Below are 14965 nucleotides of genomic sequence, written 5' to 3' on the forward strand. Positions count from 1 at the left end.
TTCCAATACTGCAGTGGGAAAACAGAGAGGCAGATTAGGGTGAAATCTATGTCATCCAGCTATCTACCATAATCTAAGTGCTGATCATTGGGTTAGATTGGATGACCTCTGAGATCCCTTGCAACTCCTTGTTAGGTCAGCTCTCTCATCTACAATGAAATCATTAAGTGCGACCTTGTGCACTCACCTGAGATTAGCAGCGACATCACCTGGGAAGAAAGGTCAGAAACTATGCCATCAGGCTCCTGATGATATGAGAATGGACCAAAGGAGGTTATGTCCCCAGTTGTCTATGTTGTCTGGCTCTTAAATGTTATCCCTCACCATCCATAACTGATGATCATCTGAATCTGAACAGTATTTAACTTATACTCTAGAAAGTGATTTTGTGGAAGTACTGGAAATGTCCTGTGCTTAACCATCCAGATCTTAATTTTTATAACCATGATTAGCCATATTCTGATGGTTTTACAGCCATCATTAAAGCTGTAATGTTTATGGCCACCAGTAGCCCTTTAAGTAGCCAGATTTGTGCTCTGCTTCTGGTATATTGTTAAGCTATAAAAAGTTTTGTATTAACTTCTACTTTGCCACATTGTTCTCTAGCAGAGGTCTCAGTTCCTTTGAGTCCACATTTGAAACAGGATTAACACTTCTTTCAAATTCAGATAAGATTGCCTACATCTTTGAAAGATACATAGGTTGGAAGGAAAGAAAAGGCTATACTTCTTTAATGAAGATGGATGAGATACACTATTTCAAATGCATATTTTAGTTTAATCTTCTTCAGTTATTTATTCTTAAAGTCAATAAAGATATAGCAGGCTGTGGGTCTTCATAGAAAGTTCTACTCCTGAGATCATGTGGTTCCCTGCATGTTCAAAATAAATTTATGCAATGAGGAACTTCTTGTATTTGTTGAGACTCTCCACTGCAGGTATTCAGCTTGAAACATTAAAGAACCAGGAGGATCTGTGTAATTTTGAGAACAGGCTTCAAGGGGAAATACTTGAATAAGGTTTCTTGTCCCCCATCTCTTCTGATTTTGTACACCTGCATATAAAAGGATGGTATTTCTGGCTATATATAAATGTAGTATCATGTTCCTCTGCATTGACTGTAAACTTTTAATAAACTAGAGTATCTTCCCCTTCTGAGATATGCTAAATATCACACTTTACTGTGAAAACTTCATACACTTTGATAAACTTTCCACCCTGAATGAAGCCTAAAATTTTTCAAGCAGTTCAATCCCAACCAGAATTATACAACAATACAACTTTGTAATAGAATAGAAATACACTGATGAGTAAAGGAGTATGCATGAAAGCAGCAACTGTGTATGAAATCATTGCCGTCATGTGTTCTCTGCCTGATATCTGGTACAGAGCTACTGAATATATGAAGAGGGTGTTTGTAGCCAAAACAAAATGGTTATTGGTTTTTTGAAAATGCTGGTGATTACAGGAATATTAGTAGTAATACTGACATATGTAACCATTATAAAATGAAATTCTATAGCATAAAATTTCTCTTACAAAGGACAGGTAGATGTAGATTGTATGCATACAACATCTATTCAATACATGTGGTTGCTGAGAGAACTCTTGAATATATCTTCTAAAAGATGTCAATTTTAACAAGTGTCATTTTAAAAATGCCTGAATCCAAATATTTTATTAGTATTATGACATACATAACCATCTCGTCTGAGGTAGACAAAAGTATACAAAGTACAGGAAAGGAATAAAAAATAGTAAGCCAATTAAATGAAAGCAAGATATGTGAAAAACAAAAGGAAATCTAGCTAAATCTGGTTTAAACTATCACTATTTATTGTACCTCTCCATTTTTCTATCCATATAAACCATTTTGTTTCCATGATGTCTGTATAGTATTTCATACATTTCCTTTAAATTTCTCCCTTATTTTGAAGATCTTGTCAACTTTTTCCAACCACAACTTTCTCAGTATTCCCCTTACTCTCAGACCATTTACTCTTCCTTTATATATTTGTATTAAGATTTGATCCTCAATCATTCTCTCAATATGACCAGACTATCATATTGAGAGATGAATCAATGGATGTTGAAAGAATGTGGACTTTCATGTCAGTCACTCATTGTATTCAGTCCACATTCTTTCAACGTCCATTGATTCTTGATGCTGCCTCTTTTTGTTTTATCCCATAAACTTCTTAAATACCCCTTTCTACTGCATCTAGCTTTGTTTCTCCTGAGATACCCAGTTCTCACTTCCATATAACAAAGTAGGCAGAAGCACACTTATCAGAACCATTTTCACTTTTCTCAGCATTCATTCCTCACACAAACCATTTTACTACCCATTATTCTACTGCCAGCATTTGCGCATCAACATTTCCCCATCTTCAATAAACTTTTTGCAAAGGCACACAAATTCATCTACTTGCTCTGTTTTTTGCCATTTATGTAAAGTGTACAATTGTTTACTCCATTTTCCTTTTCAAACACAATTACATTGTCTTTGACAACATTAATTTTCAGATCCAGACTTCTTGTTGCATCATATAACCTAACATTTACTGCATACAAAAATACATGTACATTCATTTCTCCAGGCAACGCATCTCTCATGTCACCATAAGCACTTCTTAATCATTTATCCATAAATATTTTAAAGAAATTAGGACATAATGCATCCTTGTCTTAAATAATAAGATTAGGGTTAATCATTCACTAAGCATTCAATTTATTCTCACACTTGCCTACCTGCATCATATGCAAGTTCTGCCCATTCAGTAACCAACTTTCAACTCTATACCTGCACAAAACATTCCATAATTCAAGCTTATTTCCTTTATCGTAGACTTTCTCTAAATGAATACATGTACAATAAACTTTCTCACATTCATTTATTTCTCAATTACCTGTTGAAGAGCAAAATCTAATCAGCAACCCCCTTGCTTAGTATGAAGCCACATGCTTTTCCTAAGTTTCACTCATTATAACCTTTCAGACAGAATTCTGCCAACATTCCGAGACTTGCTTAACAAACAAATCCTCCTGTGGCTTTGCATTAACTGTTACTACGTTTTCCTTTTTATAAGGGAATAATAACAGAATTCTTTCAATTTTCAGGTGCAGTTGTAGTCTTCACACGTTAAAAAAGTCACACAGCTACTCCATAAGCAAAACATATTCATATTTTAACACGTTACACCAACTACTTCTGTAGCCCAGCATTTTTTAATATTCTCACAGCAATTGCAACTTCCATTTCATCATTTTTTCTTGGCAGTAATATTTATCGCATTAGTTTCAATTCCATTGTTTGAGATATTCCCATACAGATCTCTAAACTTTTCCTTCCAGTATTCCATCATTTGAATTTTATCCCAAATAATTTCATTATTTTATTTTTAGTCTCATTATTTCTTTGTTTAGCCCTTTTCAAGTGCTTCCAAACATTCTTTAAAGTTTCTATCACAATCATTCTGTATTTTCTGTATTTCTTTACTCTTTAACTGTTCTGTGTTCTTTTTGACTACATTCTTGCAAATTGTTTTTTTCTCACTATATGCAATATTTCTCTCTCCTTCTCATTTTTGCTGCACCCATTGTCTTATGTGCATTTTTCCTCACCTGCAGCCTCTTTCACTTCTTCATTTTACCAAGCCTCTTTTTTAATTCTTTTCATTGGTATAATTCCACATACTACCGTGGCACATATAATTCTTTTTACTCTGTTGAAAGCTGCTTCCACACCCTCTTCTACTTTACATTTATTCTGTTGGAAAATTAATCTGCCTTCACATTCATTCAAGACTTGTACTTTATCTTCCTGTAGTATATATGCTTTCACTTTAGTTTTTTTTCACTTCCTTTGCTTTGTCATTTTTCTCAATAATTTATAATAAAGAGTGAAATCAGTTATGCTTTTTAATATTTTCCTTTTTGAAGTGTATGTGTGTGTGTTTGTATGTATATATCTGTGTACAGTATATGCTTAAACCATGTATTCAAAGGAAACAGAGCTTTTTCTAAGCCTACATCTCCAAACACTTACTATTCTTATTCATTCTTGGATCTCTGAAAGACCCAGTTACTTTTTTGTATTCTTTTACCTTGTTTCCACCCATCCATTCTTGTCACCTAATAGAATAATTTTTCTTTGGATTTCATTCATGCAGAATACATAGTTTTTCCCTAAACTCATTTCATTTTGCAAACACAGTTTATAAGTAGAGCTTGAGATGAGTTTGGGGAAAAACCAAGCATTTGCAAACAGAATGAGAGATGAACATTTGTTTATTTCCTCTTGATGATGGCTTGAATCATAGCCAAGATGCCTTCCTAAATGCCAAGCATTTCATACTTTTCTTTCCTTACTAAACATTTCCTACTTTTCCTTCATTACTAACTCTAGGATCCTTAATATTACCAATGTCTATTTGCTCAGCAAGTTTGTTTGATATTTCAGATATTGTTTTGTTGTTTTGTGGTGGCTAACTGGAAAAATTGTTTTAGTTGGCTGATACGAGAATTTTTTTTTCTTCACAGGTGTGAAGAAAGGAGACAGAGTTTCTATCTACATGCCAATGATAATTGAGCTGGTGGTAGCTATGCTAGCTTGTGCCAGAATTGGAGCACTTCATTCCATTGTGGTAGGAACATTTATCTGAGTGTGAATTGTATCCTTGAACGTTATGGGTTACTAATTGAAATTAGGCTACTGTGTGTGGTCTGCAGATCCAAATGAGCAGCAAGTGATATAAAAGTTCTAAATCCTTGCTGCCAACTAACGGTTGCATGGATTCTGCAGATCAGGTACAATAACCCTAACTGAAATGAACCATGACATAGGTAGCAATTTGAATTAAACTAGCTTTTTTTCCTTGTGATCTTGAGTTACTTTCTGAAGTGGGTGAGTGGATTTATGGCCTTTTTGACTAAATAGATGCTGATTAATCACCTTGTTCTCCAAAGAGGACCTCAGGCATAAATAATGTAATTTTTAAGGAGCCTTTTCAGGGAAACACTTTGATACTGACTGTGTAAACCTTTGCTCATTTGCTGTAATTCTCCTTGACTTTACAGAAGATTCTGGAGAGCGCTTACTCAGTAAAGTGAGGGATCAGGTTTATTCTGATTCATTGTCTCTCCCAAATATCTCCTTTGTTGCCTATCAGGCTCCCTCTGCCATCTGGCTTTTTTTTAAAAAAAACAACATTTTATTAAAACATTCAACAGAAAACTGACAAGTTGCAAAACATCAGTATGTAGCATCATATTTTTTTGTAGCGATGCTTTGCATTAAAGGCATGCCATAATTGGATTTGAAGTAGGCAAAGGTCTTCTGATCCAGCATGGGTACCCTTGCTATACTTGTTGGCTTCTCCTGAAAGGAACCACACCTTTTTCTGGGCTCATTCAGTAGCCATCCAAGGAAATACTTTTTTTAGTTCAGGAGGCATTATGAAGGCATTATATCCTTAAACCTCCTTAACTCAAAAGTATATTTATACTTTAGGAAAAGGGTAGAGGTTCTGATCAAGCTGGATTTCAGTGAAACATGTATTGCTAATCATAATTGTATGCAATGCAGTTCTCACTGATTATAACAAAGATTTTTTTCTAAGGAGTTCTGCTGTATTGTGGAACAGAGTTTTCAACCGCCTTTTAACTGATTAGCTGAAAACATTTATTTTTTCATTATACCTACTCACAGTCAGAAATGCTATTCAAAATGGTTCAGGTTGAGTCATTGTTGTGGCTATTACTGTTATGTAGTTATGTTTGTGGTTATGATTTTAGTTTGCAGGTTTTTCAGCAGAATCTCTATGTGAGAGGATTCTAGATTCCAGCTGCTCGCTTCTCATAACCGCAGGTAAAATAGCTTTTTTGTAACCTGTAGGATCTTTAGTCTATATATTAAATAACCTAACTGGGTTTATAATTAATGATAACTTTATACTCTTCATCTTTGAGGTAGAAGAAGGAGCTATTTCCAGGTTAAAACTTTCAGGAATATGCTTGATCTATTGTTAATATACCATAGTGTCCTGAAGGCAGAATTATAAGAATTTTAATTCATAACTTTTGTTGCTATGAACTATTCATACACAATGCATTTTCAAAAATAAGTTAATCATTTTTCTTAGCTGTCATACAGCAGGAAAATGCCCTAGTTAAAACAGCAGGTCTTACTTTTGAAAAGCCATGGATTGCTCAATTAATGCTTTTTATTAGACTACCCTTCCCTAATAAAATAAACTGATTTCAGATTTTGTAGGACCTACCCTAATTTAGCTGTTAGAGATATAATTTTTTAATTCTGTAACAAAATAAATTAAGCTATTCAAGTTAGTTCAATCATGAAATAACAAGGATGCCATTCATAGAATTAAGATATGACAAGAGCCTGCTAGCTCATTCAGTTTGTTCTGATTGTTCCCTGATCTAACCCTAACCCAAATCCTTTCCAAATCCCTGAATTTTGAAGAAGTGCTGCTGTTACTCTGATTGTACTTTCCCTTAAAGCCATTGTTTTCTGGCTGTTTTACTTTAAACCATTCTGTCCCACCTTTATGATGGATAACCTTCAAGTGCTTGGTCTGTTCTGGTGTACCAGTTTAATGATTTACTTGCTGTCTTTAGATGCCTTTTATAGAGGTGATAAGCTGATTAACCTGAAGCAGATAGCTGATGAAGCCTTGCAGAAGTGTAAAGACAAGTAAGTAAGTTCAAAGACTCCTTTGAATGAAGGGAATTTGTGACATTTTTGTTTCCTTATGAATATAAAAACATGTAATTGTAGCTTTAGAAATACCACAGCATTCTGGACAGAAGATCAAGGAAGCAAGAACGACACAAATTTCAGTAAGATAGTTCTAATCTAGTCCTTAGGTAAATAACAGAATCTTGAAAACTGCTAAAGGAATTTTCAACCCTCATTTATAGTGAGTTCATTAAGGGAGAGTCTTTTGGAATGATTTGAAGTATTTCTTCCCAGTTTCTTGGAACCTGGGTTGAATTGGCATTTATAAGAAACTACCTTTTGATTGTTTATGTCTGTTTTCCCTTCAGTTACCTTCCCAGTCTCTCCACAATCTCTTACATCATGTGTGAGGAAATATATAGATATATGTGTGTATGTAAAAAAGTATTGCCAAAGCAATTGATCGCCCAGAGTTGTTTTTTGGTGAGATGGGCAGTGAAAAAAAAAGATAGATAGATAGATAGATAGATAGATAGATAGATAGATAGATAGATAAAATAAATAAATAAATAAATAAATAAATAATATTAGTTTGAAATGACAATAAAAGTCAGTCATTGTAATGGATGGCATGAGCGGGGAAGATTCTGGAATGGAGGTTCAAGGTTGTCAGGAGGGAGGGGAGACGTTCCAGAGCAAGCGCCTCATCAGCCCGCAACAAGAGTGTGGGAAGACAAAGAGGATGAGGCTAGCCCCTCCCTAGAGTCTCATGGGGTATATCCACTAGTTGCTTTAGCATAGGTTTCGTCTGGCGAGATTCTATCTATTAGGTGCAAGCTAATATAGAAGCTATTCTGGACTAGACTGTCTCTTCGCTGTTCTTGGGCTGGGCCTAACAGTCATGCTCCTATCATGTTATGGGTTGACTTCATAGATTTGCCCCTGAAGACTACTTGGAGGATTTGAGTGGTCATTCAAGGAGACTAAGACCATTTATTAAAATTAATTAATTCTCCCCTTTAATATGGGATTGGACTTAACCATGATTCAAGTATTTGGTAATAGAACCATACTGTTTCTTTAAATACTACTACTAATGATTATTATCCATATAAACTATTCTACTTGCTTAATTTAGCTTTGTTTGCTAAACTAAAATATCAGGAATATTATTCATGGATTCTTTCAAGTGATTCATGTTCATGGATTTGCCTTTCCTCTACTTATAGGGGTAACCCTCTGGAAAGATGCATTGTGGTTAAGCATCTAGGAAGAGAAGAACTAGTTCAAGATGGGTCAAGCAGCAAGTCTCCACCTTTGAAAAGAATCTGTCAGAGCGTGCAAGTGAGTTACCTGTGTAAACATGTGGTGGATCTGTTTGGGGCTTGAGGAGACATTTTTGTTGTGAAGAAAGAGAAAGAGACGTGACTGCATATTCTATCATGCTGAATTTAGATTTTTGCTCTCAAGGTTGTGCTTCATTATACTGAGTAATTAAAGAGCAATTCAGTATTGCTGGGAGCTGAGGTGGGGAGATAACCTTTCTATTGCCAGTGGGATTTCTTTCTGATAATGAATGAAATCTATGCTGTCATTGATCACAGAAGACAATACTTGTCTTTTCAATTTTATATAATCTTTTCAAGCTAAGCTCATGTGGTCCTGTAACATATAACAAAATGGTAAACATGAGCCAAAGCTACATTTTATTTTCCTACACCAGAGGAGTTTCTGGAACTCTTTAAAATACTGGAACTCTTTAAAATGCATAACCAAATTAATTTACCACCATAGCATATATAGAAAACCATGTTACTAGAGATCTAAACATGTAAACATGTATTTATTGGGGTTTTTTTTTTTTGAATCAACTGAACAGCAGAAACTCCCAACAGAGAATTCACCAAGTTATTTGTATGATAAAATGAAATCTGTGGGTGTTCTCCCAGTGTTCTCTTGAACTAGATTGGGAGAGGGGCTATTTTCATTAACCCATTCAGGCTTGCTGAATGCAAGCTGCGTTTACTATTCTATGTACTTTATTCCTTTCAGGATATGTTTTTTTCCTTTTTAATCAAGGAAAGTCATTTTTCCAACCTAAAGGGGAAAAAAAGTATACAGTAGTATATGAATGATAATACAGGGTGTCTTCTGTTTATGTTTGCATGGATTTTCTGCTACGAATGCAAATAAGACATATTTTTAAATCCGCATCTAAAAATTCCTTAGACCAGTATTTCCCAACCTAGTCCTATAACTCCCAAAATTGCCATGCTTGCTGGGAATTCTGGGGTTAAAATTCTACCACATCTGTCAGATATTTTGGTTGACAGTATTGTATTGACACAGTATTTTTTTTTTTTTTTGGCCATTTGGATATATTTGAGGACTTACCATTGCTTGCTCCCAAACATTTATCATATAATCTGTGTCCTCCTACAGACTGATCAATTTATCTGTTCACTACCCTTTTTGATTTTGTGCTGCCTTATTAATAACAAATAATGTCACACCTCTGGAGTAATAAAAGGGATGTGTGTTTCCTGGAAAGTTTCTATGGGTTCAAAGCTACTTTCTGTTTTGGAGACATTTCTTACCCAATTAAATAGCCACAATCTTTTACAATATTTGTAAAAGCCAAGTGACCCTAGTCTAGCAACTAGTCTCTTATTTTTAACATGCAATTATGAATGTTTAATATTGCAATAACAGTTTATTGCGAAATTTTGTTGTTGACTTTTGCCCAGTTCTCACTGAGCTAATAAATGTTTGGGTTGTACTGCTTTACAGTTCAGTGGATTATATATGTTTGTATGGAGGAGTGGTGGAGGGAGATCACATAATTGAATATTCCCAAAACCTAAATGTTGATATGGTAAAGGAGACTAGTGTAACTTTCTCCCCAACGTATTAGTTTTATGAATGCAGGAATGGAAGGTGCCTTCCATTATGTGAGCCCCTATCTTTAGACTGACGTGTATTGAGTAGATATGGACGTACCATCTCACTGAGCTTTTGCTACTCATCAGATATAGATCCTAACGTTATCACATTGCAAGTCTCATATCCATTAATAGCAGCACTATAGCAAGTGCTTGTCCTTGGCTTTATCACAGCAGACTCCCATAACATTTAGAATACAGTAGTATGAATGTTTTACATGGACTTGTTGCCAGAAGAGATCAGGATTGACAGCCAGATGGGAAGTATCCATTTATTGACCATACCAAACTAGTACCATTTTTTTAAAGGTTGGAATAGTAGAAACATAAGATGGAGCCCCAGAAAAGGTATCCCCGAGTTTTGATTGTAAATTCTGATAGGCATCATTGATAGAAATGTTGACATTAGGCTCTTCAGGTAAGCTGTTGGTCACAATCTGTTGCCAATATCCTCTGCTGTGTTGGGCAGGGAGGGAAAATCTATTTGTGGTAAATAAATAAGCTGTTTCCCTGAACTCTGTTTTTAAAGATTGGTGGTTTGTTTCTTATATCAATGTATTCTGTTGATAACAGGAAAATAAAGTGACTGACCACTTAGCGTGCTAAAGAATTCCTAAAATATTGATTTTCTACACAATGCTTAGTTTTTAAAATTGAGCCATCAACACATCATAAAGCCTTTAATGCAGTCCTTAGTCCCCCTCTTTAATTTAATGTATTCATTTTAGGTGCACCTGATTCTAAGTTACATGCATATGCCAGTATGGTGATGCTTAACTTGGTTGGTAGCTGTTAAACTGATATCTTGCCTAATTTGATGTCTTCCAGATGAATTGGACTAAATTTGCCATAATTCTCTTGTAATAATGAGAAAAGTTGTCTGGTACATCAGGAGAGTACTGGAGAAGGCTTGGAGGCATTGTATATTCAACAAATAAAGCCTCCGCCATTCTGTAGCCATTTAAACTTTTGTAGAATATATTGTTGCATCAGTTCAAATGATAATGCAAATGAAGGATGTAAAATATGAACTGGATTCAGATGTTTGCAACTTGTTTCTTCAGGTGGTTCTGGTGAGAAGGAAGCCTAGCTATAATTGCAGAATTGCTTTCCAGTTTTGATACACATCAAAGAAAGTATATCAAGATTCTAAAATGATTTAGATTATAAAATCCTATTGATTAGCACTACCCTTTCCTTTAGAATGGCAAACTTTTCTTATTGTATTTACTAGAACATTGAGGTTCATCAAATTGATTAGGTAGAAAATAGTGAAATATGGGTATATGCTTAAAATTAGGAGAGAGGAAATTTTTAAGCAAATGCCTAGGGGAGGAATTTGTTTTCGCTTCTCACACTGAGCTGACTATCCTTTATCTCTATACGTGGTGATTCATAAAAAGAAATCCCTGCTGCATTAGTCTGTGAAAAAAAATTATAATATCTACCACTGAATAATATTTTTATTTTAAGGAAGTAAAGGTTCCCTCAAGTTTACTTCTGCTGATGACATAACCATGTAGTTTACTTAGAAGTGGTTTACCATTGTCTTATTTCAGGATTTATTTTACTTCTTGGTCCAAGCCCACAACCCTGAGATTTCTTGGTGATCTCCTATCCAAGTGCTAACCAGCTTAAATTCTGCATAGGTTTTTCAAGATTAGCCAAGGTAGTATCAGCCAAAATGGCAAAAAAAGTTCAAGTTCTCAATCATTCTTCATCAAGAAGGTGTTACAAAAGGCAGGAGATGGGGAAGAAACAAGACATACACACCCGCCACTGTTAGTCATGTATGTCAAAGTCATACATTCCAATTTTCCAAAACTTTATCTCATGTACTTAATTTAAAAAAAAAGAGAGAGGGTGAGAGAAAGCTTTGTTGTTGCTGTTGAACAATTGAGAATTCAGAAGTCCTTGCAGATCTATTTCAGGACACTCAGGAATCTCTCAATCACATGGCTTGCTCCTGCTCTAGGATAACAGGTGATTGTTGATGAAGATTCTCAGTCATCCAGGTGGAATTATCTGGAGGTTGAGTCATGGCAACTGGACTTTTTTTCTTTTGGTTTGATACGTTTCGCTGCTTGTCCAATCAGCTGCTTGGAGAAGCAGTGAAACGTATCAAACGAAAAGAAAAGAAGTCCCGTTCCCATGACTCAACCTCCAGGTGGCAAAGTGATTGCCTTGGCATAGCAACACATCAGTTGCCTGTTTGGCTTTGTTTGAAGAAAGGAATGGTGGGAAACTAGCTTCATTGATGGAGCCTTTAATATACATCTTAAATAACTAGCAATAATATTTCATGGGTCTTTACATTCTTTGTCACCTTGGAGTTTTGCTCTTGCACAGGACTTGCCTTTTAGAAATAGATGGGTAGGATGATTTCTTTAGGAAAAGCATACTCTTTGGGCTAGAGGCCCAACCAAGGCTTTGCTTTCATATGGAATAGCCCTGCTTCCATATGAAGGAAGAAACATTTTCCAAAATGAAATTGGCTAAGGAAACACTGGTAGGTCATCCGATCCCTTGTCTGCAATTTTTCCTTTATTTATTTATTTTTAAAATACCACTTTCTATCATGATGCTTATCCTTCTAATTATACACACCCTCTTTGCTATCATGGCATTTACAGAAGGATAAGTGCCCAAGTTCAGCTTGACTGCTTCTCAAATATTTTATCTTCTTTGTGAATTTTTGACAGGAAAAAAAGACTGAGAGCTCAAAGAAAGTCCAGCCGAAGGTATTTACTGTGTGTAGCAGAAATTTTTTCACGGCGTGCCTCTGCTCTGCTTACCACATCCAGTACACCTCTTCTCTTGTCTGCTCTTTTGCTCTCTCACTACAATGTGTGGCCTTTTAACCTCATTCCAGCACCTGCATGCTAGTTGGGGGCATCACTGTCACAATGGGTGGAAGGGAGTATGAAACCACGTTTCACTAGCCTGGAATTAAGGGGTAGGGAGAGTAACTCTCTTGTAGTGCTAACATTTTTAGCAATGCTTATTTTTTTCTTAAAGTGTAAATGGGATTTATTTTTACATTGAGGCAATAGGGGAATCTGCATCTTTAAAGGATGAACATTCTCTAGGAAATAACTTCAGTTACAGCTGCCAGTTCATATCCCGGATTTAATTATACTGAACCTGTTTGTGCTGAATAGTTTAATTCAGTGTACTTCTATCCTGAAAGGTGACTTGGCTCTGCTTTCACAAACATCATACAGACTGCATATTCTTGTTTGAAAGAGATTGAAAACAGTCTGTAATTCTTGACTGTATCATTTTTCATCACTGACTAGCAAAACTTAAGAAATAGTATAGATAAGTTGTGTTGAAAGATGATTTCACATTTGTTATCAGGTATGAAAAATTGTTGTTTTCTGGAAAACTAGCTCTGTGTCTGATTCTTGAAAAGAGTATTGCTGATGGAATTTTATAATTACAAAGCTATGTCATATCAATGATAGTAAGTGAAGCAACTAGTTGTAACAAACAGATAACAGGCATAGTTTACTAGCGTATTACAGCCTAAAGTCTCATGGATTACAGTCAGTTTGCATTTCCTTACACCTGAAGATAATTGCTCTTAAACAGCCTTTAGCCAAGTTCCTTGAAATCTTCTATTTTTAATTATGTGGCCTGTAAAATATTTTTAGGATATTTACATTTTCTTTGTAATCATTTTCAACAAAGCATTAAGATAGTTATAAAGTGGAATGGTACAGAGAAGGGTGATAAAAATGAGAGAGGAAAGCTTTGAAGAAATTCAACATGTTTGGAGAAGTTGACTATGGTGGTCAGAAGAGATGAGTAAGAGGCGATATGATAGTCATATTTATTTATTTGAAGAGTTGCCGTATAAATAATGGGAGGTGGGAGGGTATCTGTAATTTGGGAAACATAAAGAGAAGCTTTCTAATGATATAAACTGTGGAAAACAGATTATCTTTGTTCAGTGTTTTAAAAAAGGTTGGATGTTCACCTAATGGGTTGTTATACCCACAGGTTTTCTGCATTAGGGATTACAGTGGGGCAAAAAAGTATTTAGTCAGCCACCAATTGTGCAAGTTCTCCCACTTAAAAGATGAGAGAGGCCTGTAATTTTCATCATAGGTATACCTCAACTATGAGAGACAAAATGGGGGAAAAAATCCAGAAAATCACATTGTCTGATTTTTAAAGAATTTATTTGCAAATCATGGTGGAAAATAAGTATTTGGTCACCTACAAACAAGCAAGATGTCTGGCTCTCACACACCTGTAACTACTTCTTTAAGAGGCTCCTCTGTCCTCCACTCATTACCTGAAGTAATGGCACCTGTTTGACCTTGTTATCAGTATAAAAGACACCTGTCCACAACCTCAAACAGTCACACTCCAAACTCCACTGGCCAAGACCAAAGAGCTGTCGAAGGATACTGGAAACAAAATTGTAGACCTGCACCAGGCTGGGAAGACTGAATCTGCAATAGGCAAGCAGCTTGGTGTGAAGAAATCAACTGTGGGAGCAATAATTAGAAAATGGAAGACATACAAGACCACTGATAATCTCCCTCGATCTGGGGCTCCATGCAAGATCTCACCCCGTGGGGTCAAAATGATCACAAGAATGGTGAGCAAAAATCCCAGAACCACACGGGGGGACCTAGTGAATGACCTGCAGAGAGCTGGGACCAAAGTAACAAAGGCTACCATCAGTAACACACTATGCCGCCAGGGACTCAAATCCTGCAGTGCCAGATGTGTCCCCCTGCTTAAGCCAGTACGTGTCCGGGCCCGTCTGAAGTTTGCTAGAGAGCATTGGGATGATCCAGAAGAGGATTGGGAGAATGTCATATGGTCAGATGAAACCAAAGTAGAACGTTTTGGTCTAAACTCAACTCGTTGGGTTTGGAGGAGAGAGAATGCTGAGTTGCATCCAAAGAACACCATACCTACTGTGAAGCATGAGGGTGGAAACATCATGCTTTGGGGCTGTTTTTCTGCAAAGGGACCAGGACGACTGATCCGTGTAAAGGAAGGAATGAATGGGGCCATGTATGGTGAGATTTTGAGTGAACATCTCCTTCCATCAGCAAGGGCATTGAAGATGAAACGTGGCTGGGTCTTTCAGCATGACAATGATCCCAAACACACTGCCCGGGCAACGAAGGAGTGGCTTCGTAAGAAGCATTTCAAGGTACTGGAGTGGCCTAGCCAGTCTCCAGATCTCAACCCCATGGAAAACCTTTGGAGGGAGTTGAAAGTCCGTGTTGCCCAGCGACAGCCCCAAAACATCACTGCTCTAGAGGAGATCTGCATGGAGGAATGGGCCAAAATACCAG

At 36.3% G+C, this 14965-nt stretch overlaps 1 protein-coding gene across 2 annotated transcripts in view; it reads left to right on the top strand.

Annotated features, from left to right (window-relative positions):
- The window catches only part of ACSS2 (acyl-CoA synthetase short chain family member 2), a 69367-nt gene that overhangs the window by 32585 nt on the left and 21817 nt on the right, over positions 1–14965 (top strand). The window contains exons 4-8 of one of the 2 annotated variants that reach the window (XM_088153562.1): positions 4542–4645; positions 5796–5868; positions 6639–6714; positions 7929–8043; positions 12344–12382. In XM_088153562.1, coding sequence (XP_088009688.1) covers positions 4542–4645; positions 5796–5868; positions 6639–6714; positions 7929–8043; positions 12344–12382 — 407 coding nt within the window. The remainder of the gene's footprint in view (positions 1–4541; positions 4646–5795; positions 5869–6638; positions 6715–7928; positions 8044–12343; positions 12383–14965) is intronic. The other variant, XM_088153563.1, reaches the window with a different exon arrangement.

The sequence above is a fragment of the Python bivittatus genome, unplaced genomic scaffold (assembly GCF_059951505.1).
Source record: "Python bivittatus isolate LINGU-HERP-01145 unplaced genomic scaffold, Pbiv_v1 ctg000700_np1212, whole genome shotgun sequence".
Taxonomy (NCBI): Eukaryota; Metazoa; Chordata; class Lepidosauria; order Squamata; family Pythonidae; genus Python; species Python bivittatus.